This window comes from Podarcis muralis, chromosome 16 (assembly GCF_964188315.1).
Source record: "Podarcis muralis chromosome 16, rPodMur119.hap1.1, whole genome shotgun sequence".
Classification (NCBI taxonomy): Eukaryota; Metazoa; Chordata; class Lepidosauria; order Squamata; family Lacertidae; genus Podarcis; species Podarcis muralis.
In genome coordinates, this window is record NC_135670.1 from 9,283,755 (window position 1) to 9,308,928 (window position 25,174).

The window sequence follows — 25,174 nt, forward strand, 5'->3', positions numbered from 1 at the left end:
CAATTGACTCCACCCTAGCCACACCCACATTCCACACTAGCTCCTCCCACCACTTGTTGCATTCTGTTGACTCCACCTTAGCCCCACCCACATTCCACACTAGCTCCTCCCAAACCACCTTACCAAATTCTGTCCTGGCCTTGCCCCTAGCCCCACCCACTTTCTGCCCTGGCTCCTCCCATCACTTGCTAAAAACACTTCTTTTCAGTTTCCACTGCAAGTCTGTCCCTATCCATTTATTTAAGCCCTGCCCTGATTTCGGGTGATTCCCCCTAGCCCAAGCCCTAGCATTACACAGAGGATATGAAATTTGTGAAATCAGTGTTTGGCAACTTAAATCAGAGGGACAAGCCAGGAATTGCTCTAGAACTTCAGAGGATATCCTTCGAAAGGGCATTGCTAATAATAATAATAATAATAATAATAATAATAATAATAATAATAATAATAATTTTATTATTTATACCCCACCCATCTGGCTGGGTTTTCCCAGCCACTCTGGGCAGCTCCCAACAGAACACTAAAAACAGAATAAAACTTCAAACATTACAAACTTCCCTAAACAGGGCTGCCTTCAAATGTCTTCTAAAAGTCAGATACTGTAGTTGTTTATTTCCTTGACATCTGATGGGAGGGCGTCACAACTGAGAAGGACCTCTGCCTGGTTCCCTGTGGTTTCGCTTCTCGCAGTGAGGGAATTGCCAGAAGGCCCTTGGCGCTGGACCTCAGTGTCCGGGCTGAACAATGGGGGTGGAGACGCTCCTTCAGCTATCCTGGGCTAAGGCTGTTTAGGGCTTTAAAGGTCAGCACCAACACTTTTAATTGTGCTCGGAAACGTACTGGGAACCAATGTAGGTCTTTTAAGGACCGGTGTAATATGGTCTCAGCGACCACTCCCAGTCACCAGTCTGGCTGCCGCATTAACTCAGTTTAATCAACTCAAATCAATTCTGCTCTTGCAACTTAACCAACATTGCTTCTATTCATCCAACGATCTCAATAGATCACCCAGCAGAGCTGAAATTCTGAGAGAGAAGGCGGTGCATTTTTCCTGTCCCTTGTAAACACACTTTGCTCGGCAACGTAGAACCCAGATTGTGATGACACAATTCTCACGGAAGGGGTCAGGCTGTGTTTGGAGCTGTTCCGCTTCAGGTTACTTGTTGGTGTGTGTTGAGGGAGGGGTTTTCCCTTCAATGGAATGCTCATCTGCACAAATAGGATAAAAGAATCACTGCACTTAGAAATCTAGCCTGTCAGGAAGAAGGCTAGGCTAGTGGGACTTTCTGCTTCGATTATTGTTTGTCTTTTGTAAGTTTTGGTGATTTTAAATTTGGAGGTTTAAGTATAATATGTTGGTATGGGAAACTGTCGTGTAACGGGCCAACGGCCGTAATAAAGATCAATCCAATCCAATCCAATCCAATCCCTTCAATGGAATGCTCATCTGCACAAATAGGATAAAAGAATCACTGCACTTAGAAATCTAGCCTGTCAGGAAGAAGGCTAGGCTAGTGGGACTTTCTGCAGCTACGGCTGTTCCCCAACTGCTGATAGATGACAGTGGAGGGAGATGCCTGTTGGAGTTAATTACTGTGCACAAGGTTCTTGCATATAATTAACAAGCAACAACAACACCCTAACCATTCCGATTTTCCTCGCCGGTGAATCCGTGCTTTGGACGTCTTGGTTTTTTTAAGAAATACAACGTCCTGCTCCTTTTTTGCATCAGGATACAGGTGCTATGGGGCACTCAGACGACAAAGGAAAGTACCAAAGAGTGAAGAAGCAGAAGGGCCGGAGGCAAAAGCCCCCCAACACCAGTAAGTCTCCCCCTTTGAGCACTTGCCCTACACTCAAGCCTTGGATGAGAGGTGGGGTATCCATACCCTTGTCCTCTAAGCCTCCCTGTCCGGCCCTTAGTGACTCTCCCCTGGCCACACTCCCTCTCACCCGGGAGGACATGCCCTTCACTGGGTCTGACAGTGAAGGAAGAACATAGGAACCAGGGCTAGTAGCCGTTGGCAGACTTTTCCTCCATTAATTTGTCTGATCCTCTTTTAAACCTGTCTAAATTGGTGGCCATCCCTGCCTCCTGCGGAAGTGAGGTCCATAGTTTAACTCTGTGCTGTGTGAAGAAGTCTTTTCTGTTATCTGTCCCAAATCTTCCAACACTCAGCTTCGTTGTACGTTCTATCCACTCTCTCCGCGCCAAGCGTAGTTTTATAAACTTCTCTTGCAGCTCTGAAGCGCGCTCTCAGCTTCCTCCTGCCTCGCTTCTGCATCACGTTCCTTTGGAGCCAGCCGGACGAATTCTGGGCTGCCAAGTTTTTCCTGGGGGCTGGAATTGGGAGCTTGTATGCTCTGGGTGAGTCCACTTTGATCCAGTAAGGGCTGGAAACGTGAATGCAGATGGAGGTAGATATATATATATGCATTTTGAATTGGTCTCGGCCAACATCAGGTCCCGAACTATCAGGGTCCCATGAAACTGGAGGAGCTCACAGCATTTTGGAAGCAGGTAGGTAGTCCATAAGAGGCAAATGTTGCATTCTAGAGAAGCAAAGACGGGCAATAACTCAGAGCACCTGCTTTGCTTGCAGAAGGTTGGTGCCTCCGGTAATGGCGGAATTCCTCTGATCGGGAGGAATTTGCCCCATGGGAATCTGGGTCTGGCCACCACGGCAAAGGCGGAGACCCGCAAAAAATCACAGGTGGGAGAAGCCTGTGAGCGTGGGATTCGGCGGGCACCTTTTGCGCCTCCCCTACTCGTGGGGAAACCCGGTTTTGGGGGTCCGGAGCGACGTGGGGTGAGCAGCGCAGTGCTTCGAATCGTCTGCTTCTTCCACGGAACGAAGCCGCATAGCTGTTGTCGGAGAGCACTGACTTTTTCCTGTGGACAATTTGATTCCAAAGTAACTACCCGTGAGTAGAGCTGAAGCGGGAGAATTGGATTTTTAAATGCTTAATTTGGTATCGAAACGGGGAGGTTCAATACAGGTTAAGAAACTGTTCTTTAACCTGAAGCACCACTTTAGCTAATGGGGCCTCCCGCTGCCGCTGCCCGATTTCTATTCTCATCCTGAAACAAAGTTCTTAACCCGAGGTACTATTTCTGGGTTAGCAGAGTCTGTAACCTGAAGCGCCTGTACCCCAAGGTACCACTGTATTACAAAAATGCTTTAAAAACAATAAAAAAAAAATCAGGATTTTCACTTTGGGGAACCCTAAGCAAGAGAGGCCCCTGTCTTGATTTCCAGGCCTTTCCAGGATGCTGATTCTCCCCATGACCATCTCCGAAGAGCACAAGATCGACCTGATGTGTGGCATGGCTGGTGAGGAGGAACGGCGGAGGCTCTGGGGAGAAAGAGGAGGTGCCACGGCGGCGGAAGGATTTGTAAAGGGTTTGGGCAGCGAAGGGCCCACCATCTTGGGAGACCTGTTAGCAGCAGGGCCCAGTTCCCTTTAGCTTTCTGCAAATACCCCTGTAACCCAAAACCTCCGTGCAAACAACCAAAACCATGAATGGTCTTACACTGGAAGAGGCTTATCTAGTGCCAGGGAGTTGTGGCAATCAGTGGTCATATTTGGAGATTTTAGAAATTTCCGTGGGGACCATGGCATGGCACCAAAGGGCCGCCACAGACGGGGTGTGTGGCATATATCCTGTTTACCCAGGCCTGAGGTGCATGTTTGCAAGGCCTACGCTGTCCCTGCGGTTGTAATCTTTTTCAACTGTTTTTGGTTTTGAATTTTGTGTTGTTGTACCCCTGCCCGTGGGACCTGCTGGTAAAGGGCAGGTAATAAATTCAATTATCCTAACGCACAATGTTTCCCACTGGGAACATGGCATGACACAAAATGGCTGCCACAGGGCGCTTGGCATGGGCATAGCCAGGGTTTTTGTTAGGGGGGGCAGCCAAAGTTCTTGAGCTTTTTTAAAGGAGATCCTCCCCCAAGTTATTATGCCTTTTGGGGGGAAATCATGGGTAAATATATACCCCCAAAAGAGGATACAGTGGTGCCTCGCAAGACGAAATTAATTCATTCCGCGAGTTTTGACGTCTTGCGATTTTTTCGTCTTGCGATGCACGGTGTCGGGAAAGTTTTGGAAAAGCTTCAAAAATCACCAAAGTCTTTAAAAACCTCAAAAAAGGCTACCACACCGCGTGCTATGAGTTGCTCCTCGAAGTCAAGTCGCAACTGTATTAACGGTGTTAAAGAAAAAGGAAACAAACTTGCAAGACGTTTCCGTCTTGCGAAGCAAGCCCATAGGGAAAATCGTCTTGCGAAGCAGCTCAAAAAACAAAAAACCCTTTCGTCTAGCGGGTTTTCCGTCTTGCGAGGTACCACTGTATTACGTGGGGCAGGCTTTGGTTGAGGGGGACAGGCTTCTCCAGGGGGCATAACCTCAGTTGACTGAGTACTTTCAATGGTTTTCAAATAAATGTGAATATCTGGGGTGTGTGTGTATGTTTTCAGGGCCCACTGTTCCCGTTATTGTAATCTGCTTTTACTTTTAGTTTTTTAATTGCTGTACCTCCCCTGGAATCTGCTGGTAAACGGCAGGTGATAAATTTAAGATAAATAAATGAACATGCCATGGGGGTTGTTGAAATTCCAAAAGTGGTTTAAACAACCCATCTTTCTTCAGAAGTGCAATGTGTATGCAATTAAATCAAGCTAGTTCCTCCCCAGCGCTGATAAGAGCATGGGGCGGCCCCACAGCATAAAAACTGACCGTCTCCCCCATCTCCCTCCCCTAGGTGTGGCTGCCCTGGGCTGGGGTACGTCCCCACACTTCCGCTGTGCCAGCCTCCTGGTGGTACCCAAATTCCTGGGGAAAGAAGGACGGATTTACATCCTCACCTATGTCTTGGCAAGGGTCTTAGATGGTACAATAAATACTCATATCTATGACTGCGTGAGAGAAATGTGTAAAATTAAGCTTGATATATGGAGAAATTGAATGGAGAATTATTTTTCTTCTTCTCTCGTAATACTATAAAACTCAGGGATATAGAATGGTACACAGTATGTACAATACAGTGGTACCTCTGTTTACAAACTTACTCCTTTCCGGGAGTCCGTTCTTAAACCAAAACCGTTCTTAAACTGAGGCGCGCTTTCCCTAATGAGGCCTCCTGCCACCGGTGCCCTTCCACCATTCGGATTCCGTTCTTAGACTGAGGTAAAGTTCTCAAACCGGTTCACTACTTCCGGTTTAGCGGAGTTCGTAAACCGAATCGTTCATAAACAGGACTGTTCTTAAACCGAGGTGCCACTGCCTAGGTCAGGCCAATGGCAGTGTCTCCGTATGTTCCTTAGAGTTTTACTGCCCTTCCCACCTAATTTTTCCTATTCCCACCATGGAACGCTCATCTTCCTGCCCTGGTCTGCCATTGGATTCTTCGTCAGCAAATTTTTAACGGGGTGTTTCTATTAGCGCAGGTTTAGGAAACCTCAGGCACCAGGGGCCTAATGTGGCCCTCCAGTCCTCTCTATCTGGACTGTCAGAAAAAATAGTGAGACAATAGTCATGCTCACGTCATACATTTAAAGCACTCTTACACCACTTTTAAGAATCATGGCTTCTCTCAAAGTATCCTGGGAACCATAGTTTCTTAAGGGTGCAGAGAGCTGATCTTTCATGGAGCTACAGTTCCCAGGATTCTTTGAGGGGAAGCAGCCATGGCTGTGAAAGAAGAGCGCTTTTGCATGCTGTGATCTTACTGGACTTTGAGGGCCCTTTTTCATACAGGATAAAAGAATGGGAAAGGAGTAATGTAACACTGTATAAATTTATGAGGGTTTTTGCAGTAGCTGGGGCTGTAGTGTTTAGTTGCTACTAATTGTTGTTTTCAGTGCATTTTGTACTGAATATGTTTTGATACGCCTCTATCCAGCATGATAATGTGTGTGCGCTTGCATGTATATAATACAACTTACTATATAATAAGATTGTAAGGATGTCGTCATGCTGCAGTTTGTGTGGCTGCTGATAGTGTGCAAAAAAAGAGAACGTATGGGGTGAATGTGACCAATAAAGATTATTAACGGGGGCAGGTTTGAGCATCCCTACTTTTTCTTTCTGGCTGAACAAGAGGGCTACCCACAGAGGCTGTGGTAAGCAGTCTAACTTATGGTGCCAACTATGCTGCCAGTGCCAAGAAAGCCACAGCAGAGGCCTCTGCCCCATTCCTGGATAGTTTGGCACAAAGGGTGCCACTCTTCTTTCTTGCATGATGTTTGTCTCCCTCCTCCCCACCAGGTCCGGTGGCAAATACCCGTCACAACCTGGGCGAAGTGGTGCGTTCCATCAGCTGCACAGTGGAGATGCAGATTGACAATGCCAAGCGTGCCTGGAAGATTTCGCTGTCCCCTCTACGCAAGATTCTCAAGGACATGGTGGTGAGAAGCAGTTTACTAGCTCGCCAAGTGGGGTGGGGTGGAGTGGGGGTTGGCAGTACTGCTAGTGCCCCCCGAAGGTCCCTGGACATTCAGCATGGGAGCTTCTGGCAGGGAGAAACCCTGGTGTGATTGATTAATAATATGTTATTATCTATTAAATTTGTATACCGTCCTTCATCCGAAGATCTCAGGGCAGTTCACAGTACAGTGATACCCTGGGTTACATACGCTTCAGGTTACATACGCTTTAGGTTACACACTCCGCTAACCTAGAAATAGTGCTTCAGGTTAAGAACTTTGCTTCTGGTTAAGAACAGAAATCATGCTCCAGCGGCGCGGCAGCAGCTAGAGGCCCCATTAGCTAAAGTGGTGCTTCAGGTTAAGAACAGTTTCAGGTTAAGTACGGACCTCTGGAACGAATTAAGTACTTAACCCGAGGTACCACTGTATAAAAATGCAAGTTAAAAATGCAAAACTCGCCATATAAACAAGAACAGAACAAAGCTATAGCCCCCGCCTCCACAAATACATTTAAAAGGAAATAGGTTAGTCAGCCAAAGGCCTGGTTGTAGAGGAAGCTTTTCAGCTGGCGAAATAGAATGAAGGCGCCGGACGAACATCCCTCGGGGACAGGAATTCCACAAACAGGGAGCCACTGCGGAGAAGGCCCTTTTCGCGTTTCCACTCTCCAGACCTCACGTGGAAGGAGGCACACAAAGAAGGGCCTCAAAGGATGATCTCAGGGTCCGGGATAGTATGGGGAGAGGTGGTCCTTGAGGTATTGCGGTCCTGAGACGTTTAAGCTGTTTAAGGAGTCTAGGCAGAGGCTGAAGAAAGCAGCTCAGCACAGAGGGGATAGTTTTCTAGGAATGGCTTGGCTTTGCAAGCTGGGGTGCTGCTAGTTTTCTTGGAGCATCTGCCTGGCCATTGGGTGTTGCTGGACTCCAATCAACCGCAGCCAGCATGACCAATGGCCAGGAATAATGGGATATGTGGTCTGGCAACACCTGGGGGGCCACAGATCCCCTCTTCCCTAGATTACATGGATTACATGGACCACTGGTCCCATCCATCAGGTCATGCGACGTGAGAATGGTGGAATGGGAGCCCTGAAATTTGCCCATTGTGGTAGCTGTCCCTGCTGCTTGGGGAAAATATATAGAAGCGATCTTTTCCATCTGTGGGGCTGCCATCTCTAGTCCACCCCCCTCTGCCCCCATCCCTCTCCCACCCCTGTTTTCTGCACCAGAGGAGTGGCAAGACCCTGAGGTCCGAAACCAGGGACGTCTCACGTTCCTTCTCAGAGCTGAACGAGCAGGTGGCCAGCCAGGCAGGCCTTGGGATTCGCTCGGTGAGGTCGGCGGTGCACAAAGCCAACCCTTCCACACAGGAGATCTACGAGGCCAAGACCCGGATGCGCTGTACCCGTAAGCATATGGGAAAGGGACACGTGGGGTTGTGAGCACGGATTATTCGAAGGGTGGGCATGAGGATCAAATATCTGGTCAGCATCACTTTTGCTTCTGTTCACCATCCATCAGTTCTGTCCCATTTCCACCTTTGTCAGAGCTTTATTTTATTTTTTTAATGCATTTAAACCCACATTTGACTCTGCATTCAAACCTGCATTTAATATCACATTCACACCATCCATTTAAATCACTCATAATCCACTTCAACAGTCATATCTTTCCCCAAATGTCTCCAGCGGTTCTCAACCTGTGGGTCCCCAGATGTTGTTGGACTACAACTCCCACCAACCCTAAGCTCTGGCCTTGCCATCTAGGAATGATGGGAGTTGTAGTCCAACAACATCTGGGGACCCACAGGTTGAGAACTGCTGCAAGCCGTCTTTGTTCATTCATTTCAATGGGGCTACTGTAAGTAAAACTTAGTTGATGCCGCCCAGAAAATGTAAAAATATAGAGCATTAAAAAGTTGACAACATCAAATAAAAAATGGCAGTGGACACCAAAGAAGTTATTCCTGATAAATCCTAATCTTTCCCCTATATATCGGAGAGGGTGTATCATATCCTCATGAGGGATGGGATTGATTGATTACATTGTACCCAAGGAGCTCAAGTTGGCGTTCTCCTCCTAGTCATTTTACCCTGTGATGTAGGTTCAGCTGAGAGTGAAATTACTCAGATTACTGATTGGCAGATATGGCCATCTCTGACTTTTGTTCTACTAAATAGGACTCTCTTTCCTTGAAGGTTTTTAAGCAGAGGTTGCATGGACATCTGTCATGGGTGCTTTAGCTGAGACTCCTGCATTGCAAAGAGTTGGAATAAATGACCCGCGGGGTCCTTTCCAGCTCTGCAATTCTATGTTTCTATGATCCTAAGCATGTTCTCGAACAGAAATCTAGATTTTAACCATCAGGAGCTGTTGAGTCTTTTACTCTCGGCTACTTGTGAACTGGAAGATGCTGCAGAACATAAATATTGAACAGCGGTATCGAAAAGTTTGGCATTGTGCAAAAATTTAGGGCAACCAGGGGGCAAAGGATAAAGGCCCCATCTGAGAAAATATGGAAAGCATTTATTGACTGCACAGCAGAGCTTTCCAAACTGAGTCGAGACGCGTCTGTGTGCGGCTGCAGTGTGAGGACGCTCCCCACGCTCTTCCTAGGCCTGGAAAGGGGTTAGTTTAACCTCTGGTTTGCTAGTAAAACTGAATTACTCGTGTTGCAAAATGATGCATGTCTAAAAAGTGTGTCACCGACATGTAAAGTTTTGAAAGCTCTGCTGTACAGGATAGCTCAGTCAGTAGAGCGTGTGACTCTTAATCTCAGGGTTCCAGCCCCACATTGGGCAAAAGATTCCTGCATTGCAGGGGGTTGGACCAGTCCCTCTGCATCCCTTCAAAATCTATGATTCTACTCTTCAAACTTTTCAGTCCAGTTCCCACTTTTAACCCAAACATTCATTTGTGGATTTCTGAACCTTTCACCAAATATTTGCATGCCGGTAGTGCTCCTGTCGCAACCCACCTCGGACCAGGCCGTGACCCACGAGGGGGTGCCGATTCACCAGCTGAAGACCTCCTTGACTGCAGACCTTTAAAGTTATCTCTTCGTCTCGGAACCTGTAAAGAAAAATCTAGTGAGGAAAACCCTGTTACAGAAACTATAAAGGAGAAAGGAAGAATTAAGTGTGAATAGCTGTCTTAAGCCTGTTACGTTAATGACTTGCCCTTGGCATCTGTTTCGTTTGATTTATTTTCAGTTTGCATTTTCAAAGAAGTTTAGCAAATAAAATAGTAACAACAACACTGTCAACGCTTTCCTTTTTCCCCTTCTAGAAATTATAGACCAAGCCATCAAACGCTGCCAGAACTGGTTTGCAGTTAAGCATGCATCTTGCATGCGGACAATTTCTGTGCCCTTCATCAACCACCTGCTTTGCATTCCTATGAAGTTCAGCTTCCTCTGCCACTTTGCCAAGAGTGAGTTCCAGCCAAGGACAAGAGAAGAGAAGCTGCCGTGATAATAATAACAATAATTTATTATTTGTACCCTGCCATCTGGCTGGGTTTCCCCAGCCACTCTGGGCGGCTTCCACAAAGACAAAAAAATCCACTAATATATCATACGTTAAAAACTTCCCTGAACAGGGCTGCCTTAAGATGTCTTCTGAATGTCAGGTAGTTGTTTATCTCCTTGACATCTGATGGGAGGGCGTTCCACAGGGCGGGCACCACTACCAAGGAGGCCCTCTGCCTGGTTCCCTGTAGCTTTGCTTCTCGCAGTGAGGGAACCGCCAGAAGGCCCTCAGCACTGGACCTCAGTGTCCGGGCAGAATGATGGAGGTGGAGACGCTCCTTCAGGTATACTGGGCTGAGTCCGTTTAGGGGTTTAAAGGTCAACACCAACACTTTGAATTGTGCTCGGAAACATACTGGGAGCCAATGTAGGTCTTTCAAGACCGTTATTTTGTGGTCTCGGCGGCCGCCCCCAGTCTCCAGTCTAGCTGCCGCATTCTGGATTAGTAGTAGTATCTGGGTCACCTTCAAAGGTAGCCCCACATAGAGCGCATTGCAGTAGTCCAAGCGGGAGATAACTAGAGCGTGCACCACTCTGGTGAGATAATCCGCGGGCAGGTAGGGTCTCAGCCTCCATACCAGGTGGAGCTTGAGGTCATTGCTTGTAGGGACTGCTTGTTGTGGGGCTGGCGGGCTGCTTTTTAGCCTCTTGATAACAGCTCTGCTACCTAGGCTGAACTACAGTTCCCAGGGATCTTTGGTGGGCAGGGGAAGCCATGCAGGACCACCCTAAACCAAGGTTTGGCTTGGCACACCATGTGAACCAGACCGGCGTGTCGGACTCAAATCCCAATCCAAACCACATGCTTTCCAGAAGAGGGTCCCTGAGGCTGGGCATCCTGTCCTGTGAGTGCCCACCTGCCACCAGCAGTGGTACATTCCCCCTCCACCTGCCCATCTGAAGTGGTACATCCCTGCCACATCCTTGCTGAGCACCTAACTCTAGTTCTGAAATGCAGCTTCGCTCTCCAGCTGCTTTCTTCCACCTCTTCCTCCTCCTCTTCCTCTGCAGTTATGCACACTTGGTGCCGCGACAAGATTCCTGTGGAAGGGAACTTTGGCCAAACCTACGACCGGGTTAACGATTCCGTGGACAGTTTAAACCAGGACTTCACAGCCAGTTTAGCGGTCAAGGTGCGTATGGCAAGGGCAGTAGGGGTCTATATATTTATTTAAAGCACTTCTGCCCTGTTGTTCAGCTGAAAAGACCCCAAGCAAGGCTTAAGGTAAAGGTAAAGGGACCCCTGACCATTAGGTCCAGTCGTGACCGACTCTGGGGTTGCGGCGCTCATCTCGCTTTATTGGCCAAGGGAGCCGGCGTACAGCTTCCGGGTCATGTGGCCAGCATGACTAAGCCACTTCTGGCGAACTAGAGCAGCGCATGGAAACACCGTTTACCTTCCCGCCGGAGTGGTACCTATTTATCTCCTTGCACTTTGACGTGCTTTCAAACTGCTGGGTTGGCAGGAGCAGGGAGCGAGCAACGGGAGCTCACCCTGTCGCGGGGATTCGAACCGACGACCTTCTGATCAGCAAGTCCTAGGCTCTGTGGTTTAACCCACAGCACCAACAAGCAATTAAAAAAATAAACAAACCCCAGGTATTTAACAACAACAACAACAACAACAACAAATAAATAAATAAATAATAATAAATAAATAAATAAATAAATAAATAAATAAATAAATAAATAAATAAATAAATAAATAATAATAATAATAATAATAATAATAATTACTAATAATAATACACCACCCATCTGGCTAGGTTGCCCCAGCCACTCTGGTAAGCTCCTAACAAAATATCCAACAGACAATAAAATGACAAACATTAAAGATTTCCCTATACAGGGCTGCCTTCAGCTGTCTTCTGAATGTCATATAATACTTTATATCCTTGACATCTGACGGGAGGGCGTTCTACAGGGAGGGCACCACTACCAAGAAAACCCCCTGCTGGTTCCCTGTAACTTGGCTTCTCGCAGGGAGGGAACCGCCAGAAGGCTCTCGGCGCTGGACCTCAGTGTCCGGGTAGAACGGTGGGGGCGGAGACGCTCCTTCAGGTACACTGGGCTGGGGCTGTTTAGGGCTTTAAAGGTCAGCACCAACACTTTGAATTGTGCTCAGAAATGTACCGGCAACCAGTGTAGATCTTTTGGGACCAGCGTTTAGGACATTCCTTTCCTTTCTTCTCCCCCACCCTCCCGGCATCCAGGAAGAACACCAGACCATGCTGGTCGGTGCCAACCTCTCCCACAGACACCTGGTGGATGAAGTCAACGAAGAGGTGGCCAAGCAGGGCGAGCGCCTGAGCACCTCCATGTCTGTGCTTCGGGTCCTCCTCTCCTGCATGTTCATCATCGTCTTTGCCTCGTGAGTTGGGCTGGGGGCGCGGCGGCTCCTGGGTGGGGTCAGGGAACCTATTTGGGTTGTGCCTGAGGCAAGCCTGAGGCCCTAGATTTGAGCACCCTTCGGCACGTTGGCAAGCTTCGTGGATTTTGTTGGATGTCTGACCATCGGCCATGCTGGCTGGAGCTGATGGGGGCCGGAGTCCCTGAAAACATCTTGAGGGCTGCAGGGAGGGCCTTCACCCCTGTTGTAGAAGCAGGAGCCAACAATTACAGAAACTGTGCCTCTGCCCTGCCTACCGACCTTCCTAAGTCTCTGGGCGAGCGTTTGACACCTGGCTTTTCACTGACTGCAGCATGAAAACGTGTTCTGTCGTTATTCCGTGCGTGAAAATAAAAGAAGCCAAGGGAGGGGAATCTGTGGCCCTCTGGGTTTTGCTGGTCTATAGTTCCCATCATCCCTGATGGGAGTTCTAGTACCAACAAACAACTGGAGGGCTGCAGGCGCCCCATCCCTGCTTCACCCCTCTGCAAGAGCATTTAACGTGATCCCTGATTGGTTGGGATGTGTGCCCAAGACAGGGGTGGAGAACCTGTGGCCCTCCAGAAGCTGTTTGATTAGAATCATCCTCCCCTGCCCATTGGCCATGCTGGCAGGGAGGACTGATGGGAGTTGGAGTCCCAACACCATCCAGAAGGTGTCAAGTTCCCCTCTGTGGAGCCAGTGTGGTGTAGTGGTTAAGAGCAATAGACTCGTAATCTGGAGAACCAGGTTCGCGTCTCCGCTCCTCCACATGCAGCTGCTGGGTGACCTTGGGCCAGTCACACCTCCCTGAAGTCTCTCAGCCTCACTCACCTCACATAGTGTTTGTTGTGGGGGAGGAAGAGAAAAGGAGAATGTTAGCCGCTTTGAGACTCCTTAGGGTAGTGATAAAGCGGGATATCAAATCCAAACTCTTCTTCTTCTCTTCCGATCTTGTGCAAGAGGAATGATTGTGGTGTTCCACATTGGCTGTGGGACTATAATAAGCAGGTGTGCAGTGGGGATGGATTTTGAATTTCTACCGGTGGTGGATTGGACACCAGAGCTGACAACCACCAGCAGCCCTGACCCAGAGCTTTGCAGCCTTGGGCAGCTGGGATCTGAATGTTGAGGACTAGTTGCATGCTGTGTCATTGGTTGCTGTTTTTTAGCAAATAGGCTGCATCCCAGGCCTTGGCAGGAGCTTTTGCAGTGGGCTGTGATGGGTTGGTAGTGGAGTTCGGTGGGATAGGCAGACAAGATTGGAGTGTCTCCCCACCTCTCGCCACATTCTTTTCCAGCCCCTTCTCCATCCTCTTTTCCCTCAGGGCGTTCTCCTACACAAACAGCTACACGCAGGACATTCGCTTCGACAATCTTTACATATCCCGCTACTTCCGGCAGATAGACGCCCGACGTCGGAAGCAGGTAGGAGCGGCCAGAGTTTGCCGCTTGGCCGGGTGGTGGCGGTCAGCAGTCACAGCCAGAGGGGGTTGTGGTTGCAGGCGGCAGAGGTCAAAGGGCATTCGGGGGAAGGAAGCAGAGCCCCTGTGGGGTTCTCAGACCCATGAAGGATTCGTCCCTCAGCAAACTTTTAGTCACAAGAGCTGAAGTGGAACCTCCACATCCAGAGACAGTCTACCTCTGGATGTAATGTGCTGGGTGATGGCAACAGGCAACAGGGTGATGACAACTCTTCCCCACTCCTACTGCCTCCTCCTGCCCTGCGACCCTTGCAGAAGAAGCGGACACTTCTGCCCTTGCGGCGTGCCGAGCAAAGCAGTCTCATCGACCCCCTCCGCCTCGCTTTCCAGCCGCCCGAGACCAAAAATATGGTAAGTGGATGGGCTTTGGGGCAGAGACCTACGGAGGTGGGGGTGGTGGGAGTTAGAGGGAGGCATCGAGGCAGGATACCAAAGGATTGGGATCCTGGTATGCTTTAATAATTGTGAGCTGTGTATCCAGTGCCAGCCTTACTCAGAGTAGGTTCATGGAAGTCAATGACATGACTCACTTAGGTCCATTAATGTCAGTGCGTCTATTCTTAGTAGGGATCGCAGGATCTATCCATTTCAATTCTCTTAGGCCACATTTGCAGCATACCTTTGAAGCACTACTATACCACTTTGAACAGTCATGGCTTCTCCCCCAAAGCATTCTGGGAGCTGTAGTTTGTCAAGGGTGCTGATAACTGCCAGGAGACCCCTGTATTTCCCCCCCACACACACACAGCTACAGTTCTCATTCTGGGGTTGGCCCTGTGAGTTTTCCTACCCCCGCACCCCCACTGCTGTTTTCATGCCAACTTCAGCTTTATTAATAAGGCAACCAAATGATAGTTGTAGCCAAGCAGAATCATACTAACATAATAATATTCATAGGAATTATACAAAACAAAAACGTGACCTATACAATATATCATTATGCGTTTTGGGGTACCAGACTCCCCTAAATTCCTGGATCCAGTAGATGTTAGAATTTAACCAACTCCTGAACCACTGGATCCAGCAAGGGTTAAAGTATAACCCCCTGGCCAGTCTCCTGATGAGGTAATCGCCTGGGAGATGAGCCATTAAGAAAACAAAAGGAAAGTAATGGGCCATTTAGAAAGCAAATTAAGATGGCTCTGTGCCAGACACAGGTGAGTGGGGCTCCTCCTTCAGTTCAGAGCTCGTTAGAAGAATGAAAACCAGGGTCTGGAGTTTTAGCATAGGCTGGAATGTGATTGGGAGAAAAAAGGTTTCAGTTTGGTAAAGGCGGCAAGCTAGAGAGAGGGTCAGAACTGTGTCTGATGTCTGTTGAAATCCAGGGCTGCAGCTATGGGGGAAACAAGACCCTCTTGGGACCAGGTTGTATATATGTGTAAATAAACCATATACCATAGAGATGCCACAGTCTGCACTGCGCCTCCTTTCCAAAGGGAAACACAGGTGATGTGTATGTTGGGCCTGAAACCCCTCGAATCTTGCACTGCCCAGAGATGTACAATATAAAGCAGACATAAAAATCCAGAATCTTAAATCTCGAGGAAGACTATATGACCTTGTCCAAGTTCAGCAGCTTTCCCTGTGAGCTCTATATGTCCAGTGGTGCCCTCTTTCTTTGGAGAGGCAGCGGTGGAATAGTGGTTAGAGTGCCAGGCTAAGACCAGGGTTCAAATCCCCCACTCTGCCATGAATCTCACTGGGTGTGACCTTCAGCCAGTCACTGCGTCTCACGGGGTGGTTTTGCGGATAAAATGGGGAGGAAGAGAAATGGGAGGAAGGCAAAAACGTTCCTTTTTAATCAGGCCTTTGTTTGATCTTATTGATGCCCAACACCCTTTTAGAATGTGGCTTTTTTTTGGGGGGGGTTAATTAGGTTACTGCTTTTGGTTTGATTTTATATGTTGTGGTCTTGTTGTGAACCGCCCTGAGACCTCCAGGTATAGGGTGGTGTATAAGTTGAATAAAGAAATAATAATAATAATAATAATAATAATAATAATAATAATAATAATATTAAATGTGCACCTCACCTTGAGCTCCTGGGGTGGTGGGGAAAGGTGGAATATAAATGTACACAAGTACCGTATTTTTTGCTCTATAAGACTCACTTTTACCCTCCTAAAAAGTAAGGGAAAATGTGTGTGCGTCTTATGGGGCGAATGTAGGCTGCGCAGCTATCCCAGAAGCCAGAACAGCAAGAGGGATTGCTGCTTTCGCTGTGTAGAGATCCCTCTTGCTGTTCTGGCTTCTGGGATTCAGAATATTTTTTTTCTTGTTTTCCTCCTCCAAAAACTAGGTGCGTCTTATGGTCTGGTGCGTCTTATAGATCGAAAAATATGGTAAATAGATTTAGCTGTTATTAATTGTTGCCCAGGCCAGACAACAAGTTCTTTAACCTGACTCCTTTTGCTCCTCCTCTTGTGATTTCTCTGAACGTTTTCCGCGTAGGTGTTTTATGCTGTTTACTGTAAAACATGGGCGATGTCCTCTATCCGGGAGCTGATCAGCCCCATATGTGTCACTGACCCACACTTATTCCTCCCGCGCACACACCCTGCTTCTTTCCAGATGTCAGAATTACTGGGCTGTTTGCCAGCATCGCTCTTCGTGATCATTGCCTGCGTCCTTGACTTCCTGCTGTATACCATATTCAGCACCATCAAACACCACTCCTTTGTGGAGTATTCTTTCCGCAGTAAGTTATATGACCCCGGAAGGGAGGTTCCCCCTTTCCCCTCCTCTCCAGCCCTGCCTTAAACATCAGCTGGATATTTAGAAAATATCAAACGGGCAAATATTTATTAATTTCCTTAGTTTTAGTACAAGGGTGGGAGAACCGTTCTTGTACTGCAAGGCAAACCTGCGGTGACCCGGGAATGGGCGTTCTCCGCTGCTGCCGCCTCTATGCTGAACCATAAAATAAAATGGCATTGGTTACGTTTCATCCCGCCTCTTATCTCAGTTATCTGAAATAAAACAGCAAATTGCACAACTTACGCTGTTTTTATGCATATGCAAGAACGAAAAAAACGAATCTGTATAACAGAATGTATCATAAGTTCATTGCAACACACAACAGGATCTGATTTCCTCGCCTTACTTGGATCTGTGTTGGTGGGACACCCCCTACTTTTATGCTTTAAAAGAAACTCCATTCTAGCTTTCTTGGGGGGGGGTCTTGCTCAGCTGGTGCCCTGAGCACGTACAGGTAAAGGGACCCCTGTTCATTAGGTCCAGTCGGGGACGACTATGGGGTTGCGGCGCTCATCTCGCTTTATTGGCCGAAGGAGCCGGTGTACAGCTACTGGGTCATGTGGCCAGCATGACTAAGCCGCTTCTAGCAAACCAGAGCAGTGCACGGAAACGCCGTTTACCTTCCCGCCGGAGCGGTACCTATTTATCTACTTGCACTTTGACGTGCTTTCGAACTGCTAGATAGGCAGGAGCAGGGACCGAGCAACGGGAGCTCACCCCGTTGCGGGGATTCGAACCGCCGACCTTCTGATCAGCAAGCCCTAGGCTCTGTGGTTTAACCCACAGCGCCACCCGCGTCCCTTGCCCTGAGCACATGCCTGTATGGCAATCCAGCACCACTCCCAGGCACCAGCAAGATGGCGCAGAGTCATTTTAAGAGCAGGAAGTTTTTATGAGCGCAGCGTTTGTTGTTGGAAAAGCGGAATACAAATCAACAGCCCTATTGCGATGTGCTCTACGTGGGTCTGCTGTCAAAGACGACTTGGAAACTTCAGCTGGTCCATAAGGCAGCAACCAGATTCCTGGCTGGGGTTCCATTTAGATCTCGTATAACCCCTGCACCAGTTGCCAGTTTGTTTCTGGGTCCAGTTCAAGGCAGTGGCATAGCATGGGGGCGGCAGCACAGGGCACAAAATTCTTAGGGTCACAAAATTTCAGCACCTGGTGCTGCCTCCATACAGCTGCGTGCTTCTGTCGCTGGGCTCTGTTGAAAATGGCTTCTCCGTGTGAAGCAGGAAGTGACCTCTCCAGACAGCAAAACAACTTCTTCTTCTTTTTCCCTGTGGCTGCAAACTCCTGGGTGACACGGATGCCATTGGGCAGTTGAATGCGCATGTGTACTCCATCTGTTTCCCTCTCTCCCGCACCCTTTCCGCCTTGCCCCAGACGCTTGCTACCCACGCTATGCCACTGGTTTAATGTATTTATGTTGGTGTTCAAAGCCCGATATGGCTCACGCCGCAAATACCTTGAAAGACTGCCGCCTTCCCTCGGGTGTGTGATAGACAGAGGGGCCCCTCTTGGTCGTTCCTTTGCCCGCAGAGCCCTGGGGTGGTGGTGGGCTGCAAGAGGGCTTGTTCTCTGGTGGCCCCCAAAACTCCCTCCATACAGGCACATGTCTCACGCCTTCATTATGCGGCTTCTGGCAAATGTTGAGGACGCCCCTTTTCACCCTGGCACTTTGACACTTACTATTTTTGTGGTCACAAGTTGTTTTTACTTTTTTTAAAACAACAACAACATTGTGTTTTAATGTTGTGAGCCGCCCGTGGGATGGCTGGGGTGAAGAGCGGGTGATAGCTAACTAGCTAAATCCCTTCTCCTGCCCCTCTCTGCAGGCAGCCACCACTTGGAAGTCATAGTCGGAGGGAACACCATGATGGCCCGTCTCCTGCGCAGCACCATCGGGGCCCTGAACACCTCCTCGGAGATGGTGATGGAGACAAACAACCTGCGTAAGTTGAGAAGGAGTCCAGGCAAGGGCGCCGTGCAGAGGATGGAGACCGTAAGATTGGGGGTGGAGGGTATTTTCTGTGCAGTTTTCCTGGAAGTGGGGAGGGATAAGGCCCTACGGTCCAGGGGTTAGCCTCCAGAGCAGCTGCCAATAGTAGTAGTAGTAGTAGTAGTAGTAGTAGTAATAATAATAATAATAATAATAATAATAATAATAATAATAATTTTATTTATACTCCGCCCTCCCCAGCCAAGACTGGGCTCAGGGCGGCTAACACCAGGTATAAAAACAATTGATTAAAATACAACTTAAAAACAAGATTAAGCACAACATTAAAATGCAGCCTCATTTCAGTAGAAATGAGTGCTATGCATATGGGCCAGATTTAGGTCTGATGAGGCCCTAAGCTACTGAAGGTAATGGGGCCCTTATATGTCCAGCTGTCCTTTGTCAGCAACAAATAGTCACTGTTTTTTGTGTTGAATATATGCTATATAGTAATTTATGGACCTAATAGGTATCAAAAGCCATTTGCGCATGTTGCCATGCAACCAGTCCACGCAGAATGTAGGCACCCTATATATAGAAATAAGCAAACCAGTGATATTTTAGGTAGCAGGCGGGGCCCATCACTTACATCCTAGGAGCCTACACAACACAAAACACTTTTGCTGTATGTAGGTTTTGTTTTATTTGTTTTTTATCTTATATTTTGGAAATGTATGGTACATCCAGATTTTTTCCTTTAATTTTTTTGGGGGGCCCCCAAGAGAGTGGGGCCCTAAGCTATAGCTTGTTTAGCTTATACGTAAACCCAGCGTGGCCTGAGAGGCCTGTCCACTTTTGCCCTCGGCCCTGCCCAGCGGAAATTTTCCCAGAAGGCAATGCAGCCTTTGGGCTGAGAGAGGCTCCCTGCAGGCCTCCACTCGGGATTGAACAAGACCATGGCTGTTGCGCTCTGTCAAAGGTTGCCCCTCCGTATTATGAATCTGCATCCTTCTGTTGGTTGAAGGATTGGTTTTTGTTGGAGAACACTGATGTCCTAGATCTGGAAGGGTTTGACAATGCTTTTGGTTGGCATGCATATTTGTGGTACGACAAGGTTAAAGTTCATAAATTGTTTAAAAACCATATTGTCAGAAGAGCAATATTTATGGTCTGGATGAAATACAAAGACTTACTAGAGGGTAAGACCCCGAGGTGGTTATCACCGGTGGAGGCCAAGGCTCGAAAAAGACCCAACATGGAGGCCTACTGGCCGAAATATTGGGAAATAATTGAAAAAACTGGAGACAATTGGAGGTTGCAGAGCCAGGAGAAATTAAAAAACAAGGTGCGAGACTGGCTACACTATGCTCAAATTCAAGAGGTTTTTAAAATAGATAAAAAAGTTGGTTTCCAGGTGGAAAAATCGAAACTAGAGACGGAACTATTGGAACCAAAAACTAAGATACTCTCGAGAATGTATAACTTGCTGCTTAAATGGAACACACAGGATGAGACAGTAAAATCCGCCATGATAAAGTGGGCACAGGACATTGGGCACAACATTATGTTTGAGGACTGGGAAAGGTTATGGAACACCGGAATGAAATTCACGGCATGTAATGCCTTGAAGGAAAACATTATGAAAATGATATACCGGTGGTACATGACCCCAGTCAAGCTTGCTAAGACATATCACCTGTCTGACAACAAATGTTGGAAATGTAAGGAGGCTGAAGGGACATTCTTTCACCTCTGGTGGACTTGCCCAAAAGTGAAGGCCTTCTGGGAAGTGATTTACAATGAGTTAAAAAAGGTATTTAGGTATACCTTTCCCAAGAAACCAGAGGCCTTCCTTCTGGGCATTGTAGACCAGAAAGTGTTAAAGAAGGATAGAACTTTGTTTATGTATGCTACTACAGCAGCAAGAATTCTTATCGCAAAGTATTGGAAGACACAAGATTTACCCACACTGGAGGAGTTGCAGACGCAACTGATGGACTATATGGAACTGGCTGAAATGACTGGCAGAATCCGAGATTTGGGAGAGGAAACAATGGAAGAGGACTGGAAAAAATTTAAGGACTATTTGCAAAAACACTATAAGTTGTATGAATGTTAAGAACGTGCATGATTTGGAAATTTTAGCTTCAGCAACTCGATGTGGTGAATTGAAAATTAAGTTATAAGAAAGACGAGGAGGAAACATGAAATAACTATATTATGTTTATTTTAAGGCACAAACAATTGAGATACAGTATTTCGAATTTAGAAACATAATATTTGAAAGATACAGTAAGACATGAAATAAGGTAACAAATTGCTGATGTTTTTATTGCAAAGAACGCAGGGTTCGGAAGATGTGGGGAAGTCCAGTTGGAATGGTAAAAATATTTTGGAAAAGTTGGTTTTTTATATATTTCTTTTTCTCTTTGTTCTATTCTTTTTTCTTTATTCTGTATTTTTCTGACTGTTTGAAAGAAAATTTAATAAAATATTTATATATAAAAAAAAGGTTGCCCCTCCGGTCCGTCTCTCTCTTTCTCTCTCCCTCAGACTGCTTGCCGGAAGCGCATGGAATGAGCAAGGAGCAGTACGTGAGCTGCGTCACACCGCTGGGCGCCCTGATCCTGCTGTGCTTCGCGCAGGTCTACGTCTTCCGCATCCGCCGTGTCATTGCCGCCTTCTTCTTCCCCAAGGTTGGGACGCCAGGCCCCAGATTAAATGCACACACTCACCCTGCCCAACACGAGAAATGTTCTCCGTTGCACCGTGAGGGCAACCAGCAGTGCCAGATTTATGTATAAGACACAAGTTATAGCTTAGGGCCCCACACTCTTAGGGCCCCCTAAAAAAATTTAAAGGGAAAATAAAACCTGGATGTACATTTCCAAAATATAAGATAAAAAACAAATAAAATAAAACCTACATACAGCAACAGTGTTTTGTGTTCTGTAGGCTCCTGTGATGTAAGTCATGGGCCCCGCCTGCTAGCCTGCTCCCTAAAATATCACTGGTTTGTTCATTTCTATATACAGTGGTACCTTGCTTCTCAAACTTAATCCGTTCCGGAAGTCTGTTCCAAAACCAAGGCGCGCTTTCCCATAGAAAGTAATGTAAAACAGATTAATCCGTTCCAGACTTTTTAAAACAACCCCTAAAACAGTGACAATTTGTTGTTGACAAAGGACAGCTGGACATATAAAGGGCCCCATTACCTTCAGTAGCTTAGGGTAAGGTTACCAGATTTTTTTCAGTGAATCCAGGGACACTTTTCAACTTCAATTGATTTTGTATGTGGACTGATTTGTAAATCCGGGGACTGTCCCCTGGAAACGGGGACGTCTGGTAACCTTAGCTTAGGGCCTCATCAAACCTAAATCTGACCCTGGCTACCAGGATGGTTGACGTCCATTTGCGGCCAGAACAGCCGGACGGCATAATAACAACGCTTTCTCTCCAGTCTCACGTTCTCTCTCTCTCTCTTTCAGAGGGAGAAGAAGCGCATTCTCTTCCTCTACAACGAGATGCTCCGGCAGAGGATGGCTTTCATCATCGTGCAGCGGAAGCGCATCATCCTGCGCGTGCGGCAGCGCAAAAGACTGGTGAGTGGAAGAACACAGGCAGCTTCCCTGAATTGTAGAGTCGGGAGGGAGCACCAGGGGTCATCTAGTCCAGCCCCCTGCACTGCAGGCTTCACAGCTGAAGAATCCCAAACAGATAGCCATCCAACCTCTGTTTCAAAATGTCCAAGGAAGGAGAGTCCTTCCCTGGAAGTCCGTTCCACCGTTGAACGGCTCTTGCTGTCAGAAAGGTCTTCCCGACGTTTCGTCGGAATCTCCTTTCTTGCAGTTCGAAGCCAATTGGTTCAGGTCCTCCCTCCCAGAGCAGCAGAAAACAAACTTGCTCCATCTTCCATGCGACAACCCTTTAGATATGGCTCCCATGTCACCCATTGTGCTTTATAAAGACTAGGACTAGCCGCCTGAGAAACAGTTTCTATCCAAATGCGATTTTGGTTTTAAACGCAGTGTAAGGTCGTCTTTAGGGACGCGGGTGGTGCTGTGGGTAAAACCTCAGCGCCTAGGGCTTGCCGATCGCATGGTTGGCGGTTCAAATCCCCGCGACAGGGTGAGCTCCCATCGTTTGGTCCCAGCTCCTGCCCACCTAGCAGTTCGAAAGCAACCCTAAGTGCAAGTAGATAAATAGGTACCACTTTATAGCGGGAAGGTAAACGGCGTTTCCGTGCACTGCTCTGGTTCGCCAGAAGCGGCTTAGTCATGCTGGCCACATGACCCGGAAGCTGTACACCGGCTCCCTCGGCCAATAAAGTGAGATGAGCGCTGCAACCCCAGAGTCGGTCACGACTGGACCTAATGGTCAGGGGTCCCTTTACCTTTACCTTTAAGGTAGTCTTTGAGTAGATTGTATTCTATTATGGGGTATCAGAGTTTCTGGGGGCTAACCAGGCTGGGATAGCAGGCTTGTGGGTTTTTGAATGTCTGATGTAGATTTTTTCAATTTCGTTGTTCTTTATGGGACAATGACAATAAAGATTATCGTATTGTATTGTACTCCAGGTTAAACATACCCAACTCCATCTGCCGTTCCTCATATTATCTCATTTCTTCTTTATTTCAATGTGCTATTGAATAACATGTTTTTGATTGAATAAAAGGAAGGATTTTCCCCAAACAGGCTTGCTCCCAGTGTGGATTTGCTTGTGAGCACCTGTTCTCTGCCCCCAGTGCATCTAGCGCACGAGTGTTTGGGCAGTTCTGTGCAATCCATCAAATCTCTGCCCGAAGGCAACACCCTGCCCCCGTTTCCTGCCCACTTGAGCCCCCTACCTTTCCACCTCCCCTGCTGCGCGGGGACCTCAGGGCAAGGCTTCCTGTTGGCTCAGCTGATGGGCCTCCGCCCATTCCCTCCCACTGGGGACCACTGAGTAAACCAGCAGCCTAGCCGGGCGCTTTTAAGCACCTGATGATTTAGCAGAGCAAGGGTCAGATAGTTTCATTCCAGGAGCTTGGCTGAAAAACAAGGCACATTCAGGCTCCATGACTATACGAAACAATGGCTCAATTGGACCCGGGCCAATCTCTCTACCTGCAGGGGAAGGGAGGGGTGGCATTACTATTTTTTAGAGCATTTGCACCCCGCTTTTCAGCCAGAGGCTCCCAGAACAGCTTACCTACAAGCAGTTGAAACAAGATTGTCCCTGCCTGGAGGCCTACAATCTAAAAAGAAGGCACACAAAGGAAAAGGTGCAGGGAGGGAAGAGGGGGAAAGGAAACTCAACATGGATTGTACCACTTCAGATTGCAGACACGGGGGTGGGGGGGGAGAGAATTCCATTTTAAATGGCTCTGGAATCTGGATCCTAAAAAGAGACTGTTGAATGCCGACTTTTTGAAATGGGTTGTTCTATTTTTATTTCTGGTGAAGGTTGTTATGTAATTTAATGTTGATGTCCCCAGCACCTTCTCGACTTGGATATATTTCCAATCAGCAGTCTCCTTCCTTCCCCAGGCATTTGTTGAAGGATTCTAAGAAATACACCCAAAAAAGTCTGTGCTGTTCTGAAACTGGTGGTTAAAATCAGGGCCGTTTTGAAAGGTTCAGTTGGCCATCTTGATTCAAAATGGCGCCCAGCTGTATCCAAACAGAGATGAAGACTCACTCTATGATTGCAGGAACTGCTGTATGAAATCCTTAGCAAGGATATAATAATAATAATAATAATAATAATAATAATAATAATAATAATAATAATAATAATAATTTATTATTTATACCCTGCCCATCTGGCTGGGTTTCCACAGCCACTCTGTGCGGCTTCCAACAAAGTATTAAAATACAGTAGTCTGTTAAACATTAAAAGCTTCCCTTAAGAGGGCTGCCTTCAGATGTCTTCTGAATGTTAAGATGTCTTCCGGATGTTAAGAGGCATCCGGAAACATGTGGCTAACACCTTTCCCTTTAGTGGAAATTCCTGCATTGCATGGGGTTGGACTAGATGACCGTTGGGGTCCCTTCCAACTCTGCAACTCTGATTCTATGATATAACATAAGCATATAGCTCCCTTTCTTGCTGGGGCTGAGCACCTCCCTCCCTTCTCTCCTCCCACTGCAGGAGAAGCCCTTCCTGGACAGGCTGGGCCGCTGGCTCCCGTTCCTCCAGCGGTTTCTCCGCAAGTACTGCATCCTCTGCGGCCTGCCCCAATCCAGCAACTCCAAATTGTGCCCAGACCCCGAGTGCGGGACCCTCTACTGCCGGATGTGCTGGCAGGACATGGGGCGGGTCTGCTTTGCCTGCAGCCCAGAGGAACTCCTGTCCTCCGATGACAGCAGCGAGGACCAGACAGGCTATGCAGATTGAGACAGTCAAAATGGCACCCACCCCGCTTTTTTGTTATTAAATGATTGGCTTGGTTGTTCGTTTTCCTAATCTTGGTTTTTCTTTTTTGAAATAATTTTCATTCGATTTTACAAATATAAAATTATAACTATACAGTGGTACCTCGGGTTACAGACACTTCAGATTTCAGACTCCGCTAACCCAGAAATAGTACCTCGGGTTAAGAACTTTGCTTCAGGATGAGAACAGAAATAGTGTGGCAGTGGCAGCGGCAGCGGGAGGCCCCATTAGCTAAAGTGGTACCT

General features: G+C 47.5%; 1 protein-coding gene and 1 long non-coding RNA gene across 3 annotated transcripts in view; one reads left to right on the plus strand and one right to left on the minus strand.

The window, feature by feature from the left end:
* Window positions 1-25,174, minus strand: part of LOC144325793 (uncharacterized) — a 273,530-nt gene that overhangs the window by 238,305 nt on the left and 10,051 nt on the right. The window lies entirely within an intron of this gene.
* On the plus strand, window positions 4,796-24,948 carry DCST1 (DC-STAMP domain containing 1). 2 transcript variants are annotated; one of them, XM_077920324.1, is made up of 13 exons: window positions 4,796-4,895; window positions 6,272-6,411; window positions 7,661-7,838; window positions 9,720-9,863; window positions 10,972-11,093; window positions 12,174-12,331; window positions 13,657-13,756; window positions 14,068-14,163; window positions 16,384-16,510; window positions 18,408-18,524; window positions 21,065-21,207; window positions 22,000-22,113; window positions 24,645-24,948. In XM_077920324.1, exons 2-13 carry the CDS (start codon window positions 6,337-6,339, stop codon window positions 24,888-24,890), a joined length of 1,620 nt encoding a protein of 539 aa, XP_077776450.1. In that variant the 5' UTR covers window positions 4,796-4,895; window positions 6,272-6,336; the 3' UTR covers window positions 24,891-24,948. The 2 variants fall into 2 exon arrangements, with proteins under 2 accessions (XP_077776450.1, XP_077776451.1); XM_077920325.1 differs by lacking the exon at window positions 21,065-21,207.

Excerpts from the sequence above, each read along its gene's own strand:
- DCST1 (XM_077920324.1), top strand. The coding sequence starts at position 6,337 with ATGCAGATTGACAATGCCAAGCGTGCCTGGAAGATTTCGCTGTCCCCT. Across the intron at positions 11,094-12,173 it reads CAGCCAGTTTAGCGGTCAAG|GAAGAACACCAGACCATGCT; the intron begins GTGCGTATGGCA and ends CCCGGCATCCAG. Across the intron at positions 18,525-21,064 it reads GATGGAGACAAACAACCTGC|ACTGCTTGCCGGAAGCGCAT; the intron begins GTAAGTTGAGAA and ends TCTCTCCCTCAG.